The following is a 19,536-nucleotide window of genomic DNA, read 5'->3' as shown; positions in this document are numbered from 1 at the left end:
TAAAATGTAAGCCAGTCTGAGACTACCTATTTGAAAAAGTTATAGTCGTTTATATTTACTGCAAAATAACTAGTCATACAGCTGTACTCTACTAGGTATAGATACCTAATTTAGTATTCTTAGTAGATTTTGCCAAAAAAATTACAAAGAACTCTTTGTTTAATGGCAGGAAATTCATATTTTGGGAAATTGAAATGGATTAGAATGAGTTTGAGAAATATCACTCATTTTAAAGGTAGAACTTCAGCCGTGTAGAGCAAGAGTAATTGGGTCTTCCACAGGACGTTTGGTAATATCTGGAATCGTTGGTTGTCACAACTGGGGAGGGAGGTGCTACTGGAATTAGTAGAGAGAAACTGGTGTGCTAAACGTCATGCAATGCGCAGGACAGTCCCTCATGACACAGAATTATGTCCATACTGTCATCAGTGCCAGTTTGAGAAACCCTGTCATGGAGGATGACAGGGAGTCAACCTGGCACCATCGTATAAGTGTCAAAAATATAAATTAAAAAAAAATGAGACTTTAGTTAATTACTCACAGCATAGCAGACAGCATGATTGTAAGCATAGTGACACTCTTCCCTGTCCCCAGGTCTCACAGGGTGAAGTGATGGCCCCACATGGGTGCTGAGCAAGCAATGAATTGTGACATAGTTGAGAGTCCCATGGCCTGATGATCAGTACCTTTAGAGCAAAGAGCCAATTTTGTTCCAAACAGAAAGTTCCCTAGTTTCTCTGCTTTGTAGAGTAAACAGTTATTCAGTTGTAACCGTGTACTTTCCTTGATTTAGTTGCCTATGTGACTAGCTTTAGAAAATGTTCAGTGTGAGAAGACAAAGAAGCCTTAAATTCAGCACATTCAGCAAGAAAGTTCAGGGACACTCAAGATCCCTTGAGGACTGCCTCTCCCAATACCCACAGATAAGACCCTGGAAATAAGCACAAGTCATATCAAGGACTCATTTATCTCTACTGTTCATGAGCCTTTTACATATAACTACCTGAAGAATCTTCCACCTAAGGACTTTTAAATTCATAGAGAAAAAAACTGAACACCCTGGGTGTGGTGCCACCACAGGGCACTTACATATGTAGTAGTTACTTGTGTCTGCAATGCTGTTCCACCAGGTGTCCCCATGTGTCTCTCCTGTACCTCTCAGAAGTCTGTATTTATAGATTACCTCCTCACTTAGCCTTTTCTGGTCACCCCATCTAAACCCATTATCTATACATATTCCTGGCCCAAAGGGATTCCCTTATCCTTTTTCTCAGGATACTTTTAGTAATTATCCTAGACATATTTTGCTTGTGTGTTGCCTTGCTGCAAAAACATAAGCTTCAAGATATCAGAGGTTTGGGTCACGTGGGTGGCTCAGTTGGTTAAGGGTCCAACTCTTGATTTTGGCTCAGGTCATGCTCTCACATTGGTGAGATCAAGCCCCGTGTCGGGCTCTGCGCTGATAGCGCAGAACCTGCTTGGAATTCTCTCTCTCTCCTCTCTTTCAGCCCTTCCCCTGCTCATGTGCCAATTCTCTCTCTCAAAATAAATACATAAACATTAAAAAAAAAGATGTCAGAGGTTTTAGTTTCACTCATTAATAGATCCTTAGTGCCTGGCTAAATGGAAGCTGTACAATAAACTTTTACTGACTACGTTCTTTACTTTGGCTATCATTACTTTTAAATAGTAACTAAGGTGATTACACAAAGTTAAGAGTGATTGAAGAATGATTTTTTTTTATTCTAAAATGGGGAACAACATAGGGGCACCTGGGTGACTCAATTTGTTAAGTGACTGACTCTTGCTTTCAGCTCAGGTCATGATCTCAATTTGAGACCCTTGTAGGTCTCTTTGCTAACAGTGCAGAGCCTGCTTGGGATATTCTCTCTCTCTCCTCAAAATAAATAAACAAACTTAAAAATAAAAAAAAAACACTTTAAAAAATAAATTGAAGAAAAATAAGATCCATTATTTTTTTCATCAGTATTATCTGAAGTTATTTTGGTGTTTATGGATATTGTTCTTATAATGAGTTTCCCTGATATTTCTTTTTTTGTTTTAATTTTATTTTTTAAATTTATATCCAAATTAGTTAGCATATAGTGTTACATTGATTTCAGGAGTAGATTCCTTAATGCCCCTTACCCATTTAGCTCATCCTCCCTCCCACAACCCCTCTAGTAACCCTTTGTAGTAATCTTGTGAAATTGTACATATTCTCGTGATTCATTTGAACTTCAACAACATTCTTAGTGAAAAAATTAATTACAATTTTTATTGAATCCACATGTAAGAATCATCTTCATTGGGCCACACATTCTGACTCTCTGAATCAGTGTCTCCTTTTTCTACACAGCTTTGTTATTATTAATTATTATTGTTTTGCAGAGTCACATGCGTACCTTGAATGATTTCATACTATATACTTATGTATATAAATTATTCTGCACAAATTTTCTTTGTGGTTTTGTTGTGGAATTGTAAGGATTAATTTAATTTACTGCATCCAAATTGTTATAAAACATAGCATTAATATCATTTTTTAAAAAATGTTTTAATGTTTATTTTTGAGGGAGAGAGAGAGAGAGCCAGAGCATGAGCAGGGGGAGGGCAGAGAGAGAGGGAGACATAGAATCCGAAGCAGGCTCAGCATTAATGTCATTTTTAACTACCTCCGTTTTTGTTCTACAGATTATGCTACATCGAACCTTTGACATCTGCTGGATATAAACACTAATGCATTTCTAAAGCCATTCATTTATGTATTTCATTATAAATATAATTATAAAGCTAATATAAAAAATTAATGAACTATTTTTATTTAGTTTGGTAGAAAAATTGCAAAATAGTGCTATTTCCATATATTCCTCACACTTTCCACTAATAATGATATCTCAAATAACAATACCAAAGTTACCCAAACCAGAAAAGTAATTATGATACAATGCCATTAACTAAAGACCGTGCCCAAATTCTACCAATTTTTCTACAATGTATATAGTACTTAAGTCTTCTCAGTCTCTTGTATCCCATACGAGTGCCTCAATTTTTCCTTTAATTTTAATATTTGACCTCCTTTAATGTATAAGTGTGTTGAATATCTACATTGTCAGCCATCAAATATATTTTGCTAAGAAAATGAAGCTATAGTTTATTGCCAATAATGACTTTTCATTGGAAAGTTGGTAAACCATCCTTTGCTTCAGTGTACGTAATCTGTCTCCCTTTTCCTTTATGTCCCACTTCCCACGCCGCCCCCCCCCCACCCCATGAAGCCTTGCTTGTATTAACTGTCTGACTCTTGCTTTTATGATTTTTTTCTTTAACAATTCTGGGGATCAAACTTTAACATAAAGTAGATGTATTGACTACCAACTAAATGGGACCCTTGTGAGTCAGTTTATTTTTCTGGGGCTTTGTTTCATTATTTATAGAATATAGACACTGGACTATAGGGGTCTTTAAGTCCCTTTAATCTGTAAAATACTGACTTTATATGTATGTCCCTGCCTAATTTTATTATTATATTTTTCCCTGACTCACTGCTTCAGTTTTGGAAGGCTACCTGTGGACCAGTGAGGGTTGTTACTATGTGTCTTTTTTTAGATATTTATAGAAGGGTTTCTGCAAGATAAATTTTAAGGACTTAATCTCCTTTTTCTCTTTTACCTGTTACTCACACATGTATTTTGCCTATCTTGTTTTTCCGCTGGGAATTAATGTGGGTCTGAAACAAGTATACTTTTGTTCAATTTAGGATAATAAGGTAAGTTCCAGGAGGATGTCCCACATCTGTTTTTTATCATGGTAATTATAAATATAATGAAGACTTACATCCTCTGGCTTTTATTTTTTTTTTTTTAATTTTTTTTTTCAACGTTTTATTTATTTTTGAGACAGAGAGAGACAGAGCATGAACGGGGGAGGGGCAGAGAGAGAGGGAGACACAGAATCGGAAACAGGCTCCAGGTCCGAGCCATCAGCCCAGAGCCTGACGCGGGGCTCGAACTCCCGGACCGCGAGATCGTGACCTGGCTGAAGTCGGACGCTTAACCGACTGCGCCACCCAGGCGCCCCATCCTCTGGCTTTTAAACTCAACTTGGAATTTAATAGTGGGTATCTTCCCCTAAAACCTAAGCAAAGTATGTGTCACCTTGTTTCTTTTAAAAGTTGCTTGAAAAATATCAATTAAAGTGGTACAACTGTTTGAATGTTTAAGTGACCAAATGCAAAACTATGAAACATATTATCATACATAGCTAATAAAAAAGTTACTTCATATGAAATTAAATTGCTCAGGGAACTTCTAAGGGACTTACCTTTTCATCTACTATGAAAGAGAATGAGTAATTGCGTATTAATGCAATGAGTTCCAAAATGTTTTATGTTTATAAATTATAACTTATTTCATGGGACTAACAAGAATATTCAAGAATAGGTATATTATTTTGTGTTCAGAAGTTAAAGCTATTTTTGCTCTGTTCTCTCTTAGTAAATAGGCAAAATTGGGTAGTAAAAGCACATTAATGGAAATTACTTTCTCTCTCTCCCATCCACAATGAGGATGCATATTTTGTATTCTTTCATGAGATATTTCATCACGTGCAGCCACAACAGGAGACAGAGGAGAGGCTCAGGAAAACAAAGTTGATTACATTTACAGGCCTGAGAGAAAGAAGGCACAGCACAACATACTGGGCAACATAAGAAAGACAGCGTGGTGGTCAGGAGGTCAAAAATAGGAATGAAGGGAAAGCTTTAGCTAACATCCTTTATTGGCATTTCTGTGGGAAAGGCAAGCAGGTAGGATAAACACGTTAGAACTGGCTTGTGTGAATACTTACACTGGATTTTAAATGATAGAAGTGATAGTTTGTTGGTACCTCGCCCTGGGATGATTTTAAGGCAGAGGAGTATTCTCTCCTAGGCTGTGGACCAGATAGAGGAGGTATGGCTTTGGATTGGTCAGTTTTTTGTTTGTTTCATTTTGTTTTAATGCACAATGTTACATTAATTTTAGGGGTACAATATAGTGATTGAGCGACTCTATGTATTGTGCTATGTTCACCGTAAGTATAACTATTCTCATACAATGCTATTACATTGTTATTGACCATATTCCCTATTTTGTACCTTTCATCCGTGTAATTTACTCATTTGATAACTGGAAGCCTGTATCTCTCACTCCCCTTCACCCATTTTGCCCATATCCTACCCATCTGCCCTGTGGCAAACATCAGTTCTATGTGTTTACGGGTCTGGTTCTGCTTTTGTTTTATTCTTTCTTCATTTCCTTTTTTAAATTTTATTTATTTTATTTTTTCATTTTTAGACTCCACATATAAGTGAAATCATATGGTACTTGTTTTTCTCTAACATATCACTTAGCATAACACCCATTAGGTCCATTCATGTTGTTGCAATGGCAAGATCTCATTCCCTTCCCTTTTATGGCTGAGTAATATGCCTGTGTGTGTGTGTGTGTGTGTGTGTGTGTGTGTGTGTGTGTGTGTGATCTTTTTTATCCATTCATCAATTGATGTACATGTGAGTTGCTTCCATATCTTTTCTATTTTACATAATGCTGCAATAAACATAGGGGTGCATATAATGTTTTGAATTTGTGTTTTTGTCTTCTTTGGATAAATACTGAGTAACAGAATTGCTATATCATATGGTATTTCTATTTTTAATTTTTTTGAAAAACCTCCATACTGTTTTTCATAGCGACTGCATCAGTTTGCATTCCCACCAACAGTGCAAGAGGGTTGATTTTTCTCCACATCCTCACCAACACTTGTTTTTTCTTGTCTTTTTGCTTATAGCTATTCTGACACGTGTGAAGTGATGGTTCATTGTGGTTTTGATTTGTATTTCCCTGATGCTTAGTGATACTGAACATCTTTTCATGTGTCTGTTAGCTATCTGAATTATGTACATCTTCTTTGGAAAAATGCCTATTCAGGTCCTCTGCCCACTTTTAATCAGATTATTTGGGGATTTTTTTTTTTTTTTGGTGTTGAGTTGTAAAAGTTCTTTTTATATTTTGAATATGAATGCCCTTATCAGATATATCATTTCTGTATATCTTCCCTGCTCAGTAAATTGTCATTTTTTTGTTGTTGTTGTTGTTGATGCTTTTCTTTGCTGTGTACAACCATTTTTATTTTAGGCTAGTCCCACTAGTTTAGTTTTGTATTTGATTCTTTTTCCTGAGGAGATATATCTAGAAAAATACTGCTAAAGCCGGTATCAAAGAAATTACTGACTTTGTTTTACTTTAGGAGTTTTATGGTTTTATGCCTCATATTTAAGTCTTTAATCCATTTTTAATTTGTTTTTATGTATGGTATTAGAAAGTGGTCCAGTTTAATTCTTTTTCATGTAGCTGTCCAATTTTTCCACAATATTTATTGAACAGACTGTCTTTTCCCCATTATATATTCTTGCCTCCTTTGATATAGGTAGATCATATAAGTGTGGGTTTATTTCTGGGCTCTCTATTAGGTTCAGTTTATTTATGTGTCTGATTTTATGCTAGTACCATATTGTTTGATTACTACAATTTTGTAGTGTATCTTAAAATACAGGATTGTGATCCTTCAGGTTTCTCTTTCTAAAGATGGCTTTGGCCATCTGGGGTCTTCGGCGATTCCATGCATATTTTAGTTTTATTTGTTACAGTTCAGTAAAAAATGCTGTTGGGGGGCGCCTGGGTGGCGCAGTCGGTTAAGCCTCCAACTTCAGCCAGGTCACGATCTCGCGGTCCGGGTCACGATCTCGGGGTCCGTGAGTTGGAGCCCCGCGTCAGGCTCTGGGCTGATGGCTCAGAGCCTGGAGCCTGTTTCCGATTCTGTGTCTCCCTCTCTCTATGCCCCTCCCCCGTTCATGCTCTGTCTCTCTCTGTCCCAAAAATAAATAAAAACGTTGAAAAAAATTAAAAAAAAAATGCTGTTGGTATTCTGATAAGGATTGCATCGAATCTGTAGATTGCTTTGGGAAATATGAACATTTTAACGAATCAGTTCTTCCAAATGGGTTGGTTAGTTTTCACATCAAAGTCATATTCCTGGCTGGGCCCTTTGCTGTCTCTAAGAATTGGCTATCCCTAGAAGAGGCAGTCTCCTCCTAGCTGGAAAGGTTCTTGTAAAGATGTGAAAATATCATAATTTACAAAAAATAAAAACATTTAAAAATATTTAGAACACAACTCTGATATTATTTACAACTTTTAGTGTAGTATGTAAAAATGAGCTATATACCCACTGCTGATTTGTAAGGCAATTCTTAAAATGAAATTATCTCTGCCCTTCAATCGTGTGTACTTTCCAGTTTCATTTGAAAGGAATAAGGAATGAATGTGAAGAGTGTATTTCTTTTGCTTAAAGCATTTAGCAAAATCATTTCCAGATGACTGGCACGGTAATGGTATATTAGGTTCTTCATGGAAACAGATCCAATAGGATGTGCACATAAAGAGTAAGAGAGAAAAATGTAATTTGAAGAACTGGCTTGCATGAATGTGGTGGATGGCAAGTCAAAAATCTGCGGGATGGTCAGCTAGGTTGTAGACCCAGGGAAAAGTTGAAGTCTGAAGATAATTTAGAAACTTAATTCCCTCTTCCTCAGGGGACTTCAGTCTTTTTGTGTTTGTTTTTGTTTTTGTTTTTTTTCTAATGTCATATGAGTGGATGACACCAACCCACAATATGGAGGGTAATATGCCTTACTGCAAGTATATGGATTTAAATGTTAATCACCTAAAAAATTACCTTGACAGCAATATCTAGACTTAAGTTTAAACAGGTATCTGTATATCTTGGCCTATTCGAATTGACTCATAAAATTAACGATCACATATGGCTGGCTGAACAAAATACTTCAAGATGTGGTAGTATAAATCAATAAATAATTCCCATAAGAGCAATAATAGCACAGAACGCTAAAATGTTTGTTAGTGGTGGTCATTTTCATGCTAACCTGTTTGCTCATCTGTCTACATTTATTAAAGATTACCAATTTATGACTTCTGTGACTTTCCTTGGGAGATATTTCTCTGTGAATCACTCACATTTCTGCATGTCTTAGAGTGAGACAATTATTGCCTTTTATTCAGAAATATTCTTTCAAGGACTTTTGTATAGAAAAGAGCTTTGGAATAAGAGTTAGTTTATCCCTACAGTATACAGGACAGTCCTGTTTATTGCCCTTTAGAAAAGATTTGGGTTTCCTAACTTCAGAATTATTTCACAAACTCACTGTTTGTGAACACATCTATGTGGGCTGAACCCAGTCATCCCCACGGGACTTTGGAGTAAAAGAAACTGGTATCAGTTTGCTCATGACCATGCTACTTTCTATGCTGTGAGTAATAAAGTCCTTTATTTTGACTTACACGTCTTGTGTCTTCTAGCATCATCCACGAAACAGTACTGGGCTAAGTTGTGAGCTTGAAAGTAGGGGAAAAAACTCAGTTCTTAATAATTCTTGAAACCTTCCATTTGATTATCATTTAGATAGATTATCATTTATTAGTAACTATGATGAATACTGTGGTGCTTTCTTTACTCTCTTCTATGCTCATCACTGCATCAAAGATGAAATATCTGAATGCCATAGAGAGACAGTCTGTGACACTCTCCTCCTAAATTGAAACCAACAATATGCTTTTGATAATAAAAAAAGGAAACCGCTATATTTTAATACATTCTTTTCATCTTAAAATAAGACCCTATATGCAATTTACATTTCTCTTTAAATACATCAGTAAAGTATTTTATTCTGATTGAGAGTAGTTTGTGTATTTATTCTCTCTGACCTCTAAACTGACCCGAGAAAGGACCTGGAATGAAAATGAGGATGAGAACATCAGCCTCAGCTGGCCATGGAGGGCAGGTGATAAAGAGAACTTCAGTCTAGCCAAAGATTCCTGCATCTCCAGGAGATAGGGAATTTAGCAGGCAAAATTTATTGCCACGCTATAATTAAATCAACTTCATTCACTCATGTCAGAAACATAAAAGTTGAGATGCCTCAGGCCACACTGAAATACACAAAGAGGATGTTGATTAATTGAACTACATGAATAGGAGGCAGGAGAATTGTCCAAGTGCTGACTCTGAGGCAAGGTAAGGCACCTTCGGCCCTAGGCAGATCTACGTTACATGCTGCACATGCAGTTATTTAAGGCACATGATCATCCTCTGCACTCGCACACTCTTGTAATGCTTCATTCCAACCCCAAAAAATAATGTTCGCATTAAGAATAGAAAATCTTGGCTATATTGGGAAAATATAGGCATTGTCTTTTTATGATGGCAATTGTGTATAATTTCCAATTCCTTATTACGTTAATCCCAATTCTCTTGTAAAAGATCAAGACTCATGGATTATTCTGGAGATTCCATCTATGCACCTTAACAAAACTAACATCACTGACCACACCCATTGCGTTTCTTTAAAAAAAAATTGGACCCAATTTTAAAAGTAAACAATTTTAAGTATATAAAACTTGAATCCTCTTCTGTTCCATAAATGTGTAAAATCTAAAAATCAGGCCTGCAATGATGTTAGTGTTAGAAATTTTTCTCTAGTCTTTTAAAAATGTTTATTTTATCTAATTCTGGGTATTAATTGAAATAACTTACCTAATTATTTCTTTAAAATCCAAATAATTATTTAATTTACATAAATTGTATTATCCTTTATTCATCCTCATTATCTTAGTGGTAGATATCACCTATAGGAAATATTCAAGAATTTTTCACTTAAGTGAAAAGTCTAGTTTTTGATGAGTGCATGTTTTTTAGCAGACTAGTCATATATTACACCCATTTATAAAAATTATTCTTAAAATACCAGAACAAAGTTTCCAAAAGAAAAATGATGGGAAGTTGAATAATTGGAACCAAAACAATATGTTAATCTTAAGTATTTACAGAGTATATTAAAAGGTCCATTTTTAATCTGAAGTATATGGATAAATATCTCAATTCTTTACTTAGAATGGAACATGTAGATATGTTAATAAAAAAATTATAAGAAAACATTATCTGAAATCTTTTTTGAAGGAGTACAAGCATGTTGAGAGTCCTCTCTTGTTGATAAATGAAAATGAGCATTTTGTTAAACTTAAGGGAAATTTTGGCAGATTAAAAAATACATTTGTAATCTTTGTTTGATATTAGTTATATAATAACAATAACAATATAGTAGTGAATGTTGATTTTACAATGTAGAATACTTGAACTCTACCCAAAGATATCAAGGCAATTTACTCTAGCAAATTTTACCAACTTCACCTTTCTTACATCTGAACAGCCATATGTTTCCTCAAGCTGGTAATTCATATCTCTGTAGTCATCTATGTTTGTTTGAAATTTGAGTGACATTAACCTTCATATGTCCTGATCACCTTGTTGAAATATTTTTGGTCTTAAAGTCCTTAGTAGTCCATCTCAGATTCCAACCAATGCTTCTTGAAATAAAAAAATGTACATTAAACCAATATTCTCGGTCTTAGTGTTCCATCAGTCTTAGTTTAATTAAAGATACGATATGATATGGAGTCAGAATACTTTCTTCATGAATGTATATTTGTTGAGAAATGGATTCACTTTGAGGCTCTTACAAAAGAACACCCTGTTAAAGACAGGCTAAAAAAATCTCCAATTTGCACGTAGACTCTTAGGAATTTCTTTATTTTAAAATTTGTATTCAACCTCATTTTCACCCACATGGGAAAGAAAAACAAAACACACACATCCAAACATCTTTAAAAAACATTAAGCTAATAATTTCCTTGCTATCTTAATAGATTAGGTAGTTAGCTAAAGGGACGGATATAGTGAAAATTATGCTATTAGTAATATATTAATAATAATATTTATGTAACATTGACTATGTGCCAACCATTATTTTATGTATTTTACATATATTAATTAATGTTAAAACCATCCTATGAATTAAACACTAACATTACACCTATTTTAAAGATTAGGAAATTGAAGAGTAGAAAGGTTAAGCAATTTAGAGATAACATTAGTGGCAGAGCCTAGGCCCTGTAATTCCAGAACTTGTAATTTTAATCACTACTTTATGCTGTTCAAGAATTTCATTTTCCAAAGAAAAAGCAAACAACACAATTGGGAACAGGATTCACTCAGTTTTGAAATTCAATTCCATTTCACTCTCACTATGTATTCACAACTGACTCTACGTATACTATTTCTAGTTAAAGTTGGCCACTGGTCACAATGCAAGGAAATATTAAATCATAATTTTAAGGGAGATAAACATAAAGTATATTTCTATCAAGTAACAGTCATAAGGAAAAGAGTCAGGACATATATAGAATATTGTTTTTATCCGCTAAATGAGTAAAAACTATCATATACTGAGAATTTACAATATTGCAGGTATGCTAAGTGCTTTACATGCAGTAGCTAGGTTACCCCTTGTTATCATCCTCTGGTGTAGGTGCTATTATCTTCACTTAATGAGTGTAGAAATTAAAGATCAGAGTGACTGAGGTGCTTACCCAAGTGTCAGCAACAAAATTTCAATCCAGATAGTACTGCAACTGCATCCAATGAAAAATGAATAAAAATTGTTAAGTTAGATGTCAAAAGGAAAAGTTATAAAAATAATAGGGCTATTGAAGATGGAAATGTCCATGCTGGAATGGATTTCAAATGTAATACAGTTTTTGAAAACCAACTAACAAGATAAAAATCAACCACAAACTACGATAGATATAAAGGAAAAGAATAAACAGCTATTATTTTCCCATTATTCCAGAGCTGGAAAGTGCTCAGGAAAATTAAGTGTCGATATGGCAAAGACAAAATTAAAGTTTTTTTTTTTTTTCTAAGCATAGACACAATTAACCTGTGAAAATGACTCATCCTGGATGGTAATGAAGCAGATAGCTTAGTGAAATTGAGAAAACATATCTGATTCACTATAATGGGATTTTCAGTTAGATCAAATCACACATTGTATTAGTCATCCTCAGTCAGGGCCTATGCTGATGAGCAGAAAGGGTCACATAAGAAAATCTTATTTTCCTCCAAGTCCAGAAGGGTCGTGATTAAAAAATATGATAATAGTAAACATTTACTTCATGTTCAAATGAGGGAATGGCATGTAGATGTGCCAGTGGTGTGTGAAGGCACAGTTCTGTCTCTAGTGTATTACTATGTACTGCTTTGCCCCATGAGTTGCAGTTCTCTACCTCATACCAGGGAGGAAAAAGAGACAAAGGTTTCCTTGGTTTCAAGAGAAGAAAAGGAGTTCCCGGTAATTTCTCATGCATTAGAAAAGTGAACTATCCTTAGAATGTCGTGAACAGTTCGGAATGTGGTTCATAAAATGGCAAAAAGCAAGGGCAGGACTCACCACAGGAATTAAAGATCTCGCAGTTTTAAAGATCTCTATGCTGAGGATCACTGACTTGTATTTTTATTCTAATTCTGCCACTACTTAAGTGATGAAGGACAATCAGCTTTGAGTATAAAGTGTTGGCATTTCCCTTTCTGTAAAGCGTTTGAATTAGTTGAACTCGTATAAGTTTATATATGAATAATATTCCTTTGGATTATCACTGCCTGTATCTTACAGAAGGCTGTAATAGTATCCTTTGTAGTATAAGTCTAGGATATAGAGAAATATTTTAGTGTTTCTTTGAGATTTACTGTTCATGCAGTTCCATGATGAAAGCCTGTTCTGGGCTTTCAGAGATGTGCTTCTGCTGGACCTGTTCATCTCTTGGCAAGAGGGCATTCCTATTATTTTATTTTTTATAAATAATTTTTAAGTGTATCCATTTAAAAAAAATTAACAGTTTATTTTTGAGAGACAGAGAAAAACAGAGTGCAAGCAGGGATGGGCAGAGACACAGAATCTGAAGCAGGCTTGAGTCTCTAGGCTCTAAGCTGTCAGCACAGAACCCCACACAGGGCTCGAACTCACCAACTGCGATATCATGACCTGAATCAAAGTCAGAAGCTCAACAAACTGAGCCACCCAAGCATCCCAAAAATTTGTCCAGTTTTGTGTGAGTGAGAGAGAGAGAGGGAACGTGCATGCATATACACACAAATGAGGGAAAGGCAGAGAGAGAGGCAGGGAATCCCAAGCAGTCTCCACAGTGTCAGCACAGAACCCAAGGTGGGGCTTGACCTCATGAAACTGTGAGATCATGACCTAAAACAAAATCAAGAGTGGGATACTCAATCAACTGAGCCACCCAGGTGCCACCCCCTTATTATTTTGATTATTCAGATTACATATTGCAAGATTGAATATGTTTACTTTTTGAACATAGTCCTTGTTCCTATTACTAGATTTTCCCCTAAATAGTCTGTATCTATGTTCTGAGAATGTTTACCCTTTTGTGCTCTCATCACTTACAGCAAGGGCAGGACTCACCAGAGGAATAATGCAGTTTTAAAGATCTCTACACTGAGGATAATGTGACTTGGATTTTTATTCTAATCCAACCACTTCTTGCGTGATAATAGACAATAAGCCTTCATTTTAAAGTGTTGGCATTTCCCTTTTTTCACTTCAAAGTGTTGGCACTTCCCGTTTTCTCCAGATCACTATTTCAATTAAAATATAGAGGATCTGCTGTTCACATAAAATGGCGTTCAAAGTAAAATTGAAAAATATTATGTGGAATGGTGATGTTTTCCAAAACAACCTATAAAGAATCCAAGAATCAGAATTCATTCCTCTTTAAATTAAACATTTTATTAAGTAGAACATAAGTAGTGGGCACTGTTGTAAAATGTGTTGTTCTCTTGTTTTTGCTTTTTACAGATCTTGATAATGTGGAAGGAATTGCTGTGGACTGGATCGGAAATAACCTTTACTGGACAAATGATGGCCATAGGAAGACCATTAATGTGGCCAGGCTAGAAAAAGCTTCTCAGAGTCGGAAGACTCTTTTAGAGGGAGAAATGTCCCATCCCAGAGGGATTGTGGTGGATCCTGTTAATGGGTACGTAATATTTGATTAGCCTAATAGGAGGAAGATATATATATATTTATTTATATATATTTATTTATTTATATTTAGTTTATATTTATATATATTTATATATAATATATTTATATTTATATAAGTAGCGGAAGATAAATATATTTATTTATTTATATTTAGTAGCGGTAAGTTTGATTTAAATTCACACATGAATGGCCTGATTGGGAAAGCTACTCATTTAATGATTTTCTCTTACAGAAAATATGCTAACTAAATGTGCCAAAATACATTTAACTGAAATAAACAGATTATTTGTATAAAGGATATATTTACTTGATGTACTCAGATAAAGACCATACTTCTCCATTTTAGACTGCCTGACACCAAGATAAATAATCGATTGAAAGAATCAATCAATTTAATTTTTAAAGGGCATTAAAATTTAATGTATTCATAAAATAGCAAAGATTTTTATTTATATTTTTTGATACATTTACTGTGAGCCAGGCATTTTGTTAGATAGGTTCACTATACTCCTTTCCTTTAATTCTCACAATAATCCTTTGAATTAGTTGCAATTTTCATCCTTGATTTATAAAGAAGAAAAAGGTAATTGATTTGCAAAAGATTATTCAATTATTAAGTGACCAACTAGATATTTAAACTCAAGCAGTATATCCCAGAATTTACTCATAACCTCTATACTGCACTAATTTTTACTAGTCTAGGTTAGTAATCACATAATTTTAGCATTATCATAGTTTTCATAGAGTGAAATCATTTTGAGGTATGTACCACGTGTTTTAGGATGGAATAGTTTATGCAATACTCACGTAAATTTATTTCCTTTTATTTGTATTCAGAGCTATTACCTGAACACAAACAACACTGTACATATAGAAATATTAAAAAACTATGAACATTCCTAACAGAATGTCAGAATTAAATTAATAGATTACATATTTTAAAAGTGCAGTTGTTATATGTGACATTTATAACCCCATGTCTTATATTTCACTGTTTGAGACTAGCATCACAAAATGAACATACCTTACACCTTACTACACACATACAAAAAATACTTCATTGAATAGGAAACATGTGGCTTCCTTATAAACTGTGATCACCAGATTATAGTTCCTAGAATTGTTTGTGTTGAGAATAGCTCCAAACACAATTATGGTGCTTCCTTTGACTGACATTTAAACAGTGGCTGAACTCATTGTATGTGTTTTTATAAGACATAATTATAATTTCAGTGATTTTATGTGTGAATTCTGTAATTATCTGTCCTATTCCTGGCCTTTAAAACCAAACCATCTATCTGACCTTTAAATCAAGGCAATCTGAGAAACTATTTATTACACACATCTTCTACATCTTCCTGAAGCAAGATATCTTAAAACAGCATCTTTGTTCTCAGTATTCTGTTAGAGAAATACTTTGTGATAGTTAGAGTCTTCATGGTGTTCAGATGACACAAAAATGGAAGTCATAGAATCATATGATTTAGGAGGAAATTTAGAGGCCACTAGTCCCATCTCTCAATTCCTATTCAGGAATCTCATCCAGTATTTCTCTAATAGACAAGCATCCAACTTAGATTTGAAACCTATAGCATCTACATAGTTGACAGTATTTGGGGGCAACTCAAATTGACTCATTGACGCAATGTCTGCATCTCTGTAATATCTACTAGCTGACTCTGTATTTGCTCTAGTGCTACAAAGAATGACTCTTCTACCTCTTCCATCAGACATTTTCTAATAGAACACTGCTATTATGCACCAACCTGAAAACCACATATATTTGTACACACTCACACACGCACACATTTTTTTTTTCTCCTAGCAATATACTACACCAGACTTTTGCACTGGGTATACAGTGGTTAATAAAACAGGCATAACCTTAATCCTTATGAAGCGTTTTCTGTTGTCTATGAGGTGGAGGGTAGGTAGATAGAATGAGAAATAAGTGCCCAATGGGCAACTAACATAATTTCAACAGTCCAGAATGGAGGAGGAAAACAAACGGGATGACATGATGGAGACTAATAGGTAGAGATTGATTTCAGTAGGTTTGCTGAAAGGCCTGAGGAGGCATCATTTAAACCAAGATTTAATCGTAGAGAAGGACTTGGCAATGGAGAGTGAGGGAAAGAGGATTTCAGATCAAGAAAATGGTGCATTTGAAGATCTTAATTTGGGTAAAAGCTTGAATGTGAGGAATGGCAACGAGGACAGTGGAGCTGCACCATTGATAACAAGGGGAGAAGTGACGGAGATGCACTTATCCACCAGGATGACAGCTTTGTACTTTGTCTTCGGTGCAGGGTAAAATGTGGAAGTGAGAATCAGATTTATATTTTAAAAAATCGAATCTGACTTTCCTGGGGAGAATGGATTGGAACATAGAAGTAGAATTGGGATCATGTGAATTTAATTGTCCCAATTATTGCTTGAGCATAATATAATTTTTTTTTTAAAAAAGAAGAAACTTTAGTTTGGAAAAGTCCATTTAAAATAGCACAGTGTAGGGGCGCCTGGGTGGTGCAGTCGGTTAAGCGTCCGACTTCAGCCAGGTCACGATCTCGCGGTCTGTGAGTTCGAGCCCCGCGTCGGGCTCTGGGCTGATGGCTCAGAGCCTGGAGCCTGTTTCCGATTCTGTGTCTCCCTCTCTCTCTGCCCCTCCCCCGTTCATGCTCTGTCTCTCTCTGTCCCAAAAATAAATAAACGTTGAAAAAAAAAATAAAAAAAAATAAAATAGCACAGTGTAACTTTATACAAAACATTACAAAATAAGACGCTTGATTTATTAACATGTTTTTCTACCATAATATCTATTTGCAGCCATACACAGAAGGAGAGCATTACAGGGTTTCTCTACCATAATAGCCTATTAACAAAATTACTCATTCTAGAGATTTACTTCATCCAGAGATTTATAAACAATTACAGAATCGGTAATGAACATGTTCATATAATTCTTTATTCAAATATACTATTAACTGCCATGTAGGAAATCTAATGTGCTTGGTGTGCATGCACACACACATTACCTGTATTATAAAATAGAATTGAAATAATGTTCTTCAAAAATACTTGAGGTTTTTAATTCAGAATTGAGCTTTACACAATGAATAGGATTCGCAGATAAGTAGATTTGGTCTCAGAGTCTTAGGATGTGCAGTCATAAGGTTAGTCACTGTCCTCTGAAGGGACAGTGTAAATACTTGTTTAGAGGCAGGGACGTTAATGGCCATTTTGAGATGAGATAAGTTCATTAAGCCTAAAGCAGAGGGCATGTGAAGGAACATAGAGAATAAATTAGAAATATGCAGAAACCTTCAATGTTGGGATTAAAAGATGGGATTTTCTTTTCTGACAACAGAGTAATCAGATGGTTTTGAGAATAAAAGTCACATTTTTTTTAATTCGTGACCTAGGAAGACAAGTGATAGCAATATGACAGGCATATGTGAACAACCTGTTAGGAGTTCCCTTTGAAAAGGGATAAGAGACAGACTGTGGCATTTGTAATAGGAACAGAAAAGAGACACTGGAAGAATACAGTTGGCAGGTCTCAACAATTGTTGAAATGGGGATAAAGCTGGAGGAGGAATTGGTTATGATGGCATGTTTCTCAAGCTGATAGCTACAGGTGAATTCCCTCTGTTCCAATAATTTCACCCTTCATAATTAAAGTCAATAACTTAGAAAACTGCATCTTCAGTTCTGACTCATCAAAATATTATCTATAGTAAATGTGTCCAAAGCTGAGCACATATTTTCCCTCAAACATGATCTCCAGTATCCCTATCTCAATTAATAGTACCTGCTCTCTAGTTAACTGCTAGATGTTATGGCAACACTAAATTGAGTTTTTTAACTGCGAAATTTATGGCAGAGAAGTGCTTAAGGACTTAAATATTTCTAGGGTCCACCACATAATACTGTTTAATTGGGGTACATTATTAACATCAATAGTCCAAGCTTAGTGTGTAGGATACAATTATGAATAAGAAATAATCCCTGACCTTAATTATTTTAATTTTTAATTGAAAGCATATGACATGTGACACGTCAAATATAATACAGGGCATAAGTGCAATAAATACTATAAAATAACTAAAAAATGTCACAAGGAAACAATGGAAAGACCTTATTTTGACAGAGAGGCTAGAGATAGACTTCATCAAATAATTGTATTTGAACAGGAGTTGAAAAATAGAGGTGCAATTTTTCTTGCCATATTAGCAGAAGGCTCGCTTAATCTAATATTTATTTAATGAATACCCAAGTCACACATATAAAAATAATTTATATTAGTTACTGCTTGCTATAGTTCCTATTTTCTGTGTTTAGGAATCATCACATTTCATACTGATTATAAGTCTTCTACAATATAACTTTTCATTGCATAATGAAATTGATAATCACATACGTAGCTTTTGTTACATTGGCACTCTTATTTAAATATTTATCTTATATTTTATTTGAATAAAGATAATCTTAGATAATGGATCAGATCACAACAATTTCTTCAAATAGCAAAACAACATAAAATATGCTTGTGTTATCCAGAATTACCCATACTTGTGTCTGCATGTATGTGTAATTTGGGTTGGAGAATCAAAGAAAAAGAGTGTCACTATGGTCAAAAGAAAAACTAGAGGGGAAGATAATTGCAGTTTTAACAAGTTGTAAATTAGCAACAACAATAAAACTGCATTGACTAACCATATTTAATATTTCAAGAAAGTATTAACAGAAATATAAAAAGTTGCATATTTCTCATTCGCATACTCGATTTATGCAGTTGAAGTCAACCACTCATACCAAACTAGCATAGGACTAGAGCAACTAGAATGACTGCTTCATTTGTTCCTAATTTTGTCCCAATATTGAGACCACTTGAAGAACATGCAAGCAAGATAAACATATTTCCATGTTTATTTCTAGGATTAGAATGTATTTTGACTTAATAAAATTCACCAATATCAATAATTTTCATGTCTAAAAGGACATATCAACATAATTGTAAACTGTCACGGGAATTTTAAACACTTGAACTGGAACAAAATAATGGATGGTGGGGGCGCCTGGGTGGCGCAGTCGGTTAAGCGTCCGACTTCAGCCAGGTCACGATCTCGCGGTCTGTGAGTTCGAGCCCCGCGTCAGGCTCTGGGCTGATGGCTCAGAGCCTGGAGCCTGTTTCCGATTCTGTGTCTCCTTCTCTCTCTGCCCCTCCCCCGTTCATGCTCTGTCTCTCTCTGTCCCAAAAATGAATAAACGTTGAAAAAAAAAATTAAAAAAAAATAATGGATGGTGTGTTATATCCTCACTTGTTCCAAATCTTCCTGTTTAGATCTCAATTGGATTTTTAGTCATGGATACAGATTTTTCCCAAATGACCTCTGAAATTCTTTAGGGTCCACAAAATGTGGAAGGAAGAGGATCTACTATGGACATTTTTAAGGTCAGCAGCTTAGAAAAGCTTTAGAGCTTTATAAAGTTGTATATGAGGCAACTGAATTGAAACC

The 19,536-nt window shown here is 35.0% G+C and overlaps 1 protein-coding gene across 1 annotated transcript in view; it reads left to right on the top strand.

Moving 5' to 3' along the window:
• LOC116738220 (low-density lipoprotein receptor-related protein 1B-like) overlaps positions 1–19,536 on the top strand; it is an 867,486-nt gene that overhangs the window by 787,050 nt on the left and 60,900 nt on the right. The window contains exon 12 of the mRNA XM_032594108.1: positions 13,829–14,009. Coding sequence (XP_032449999.1) covers positions 13,829–14,009 — 181 coding nt within the window. The remainder of the gene's footprint in view (positions 1–13,828; positions 14,010–19,536) is intronic.

This window comes from Lynx canadensis, chromosome C1 (genome assembly GCF_007474595.2).
Source record: "Lynx canadensis isolate LIC74 chromosome C1, mLynCan4.pri.v2, whole genome shotgun sequence".
Taxonomy (NCBI): domain Eukaryota; kingdom Metazoa; phylum Chordata; class Mammalia; order Carnivora; family Felidae; genus Lynx; species Lynx canadensis.
This window is presented reverse-complemented; position numbering and strand designations above follow the sequence as displayed.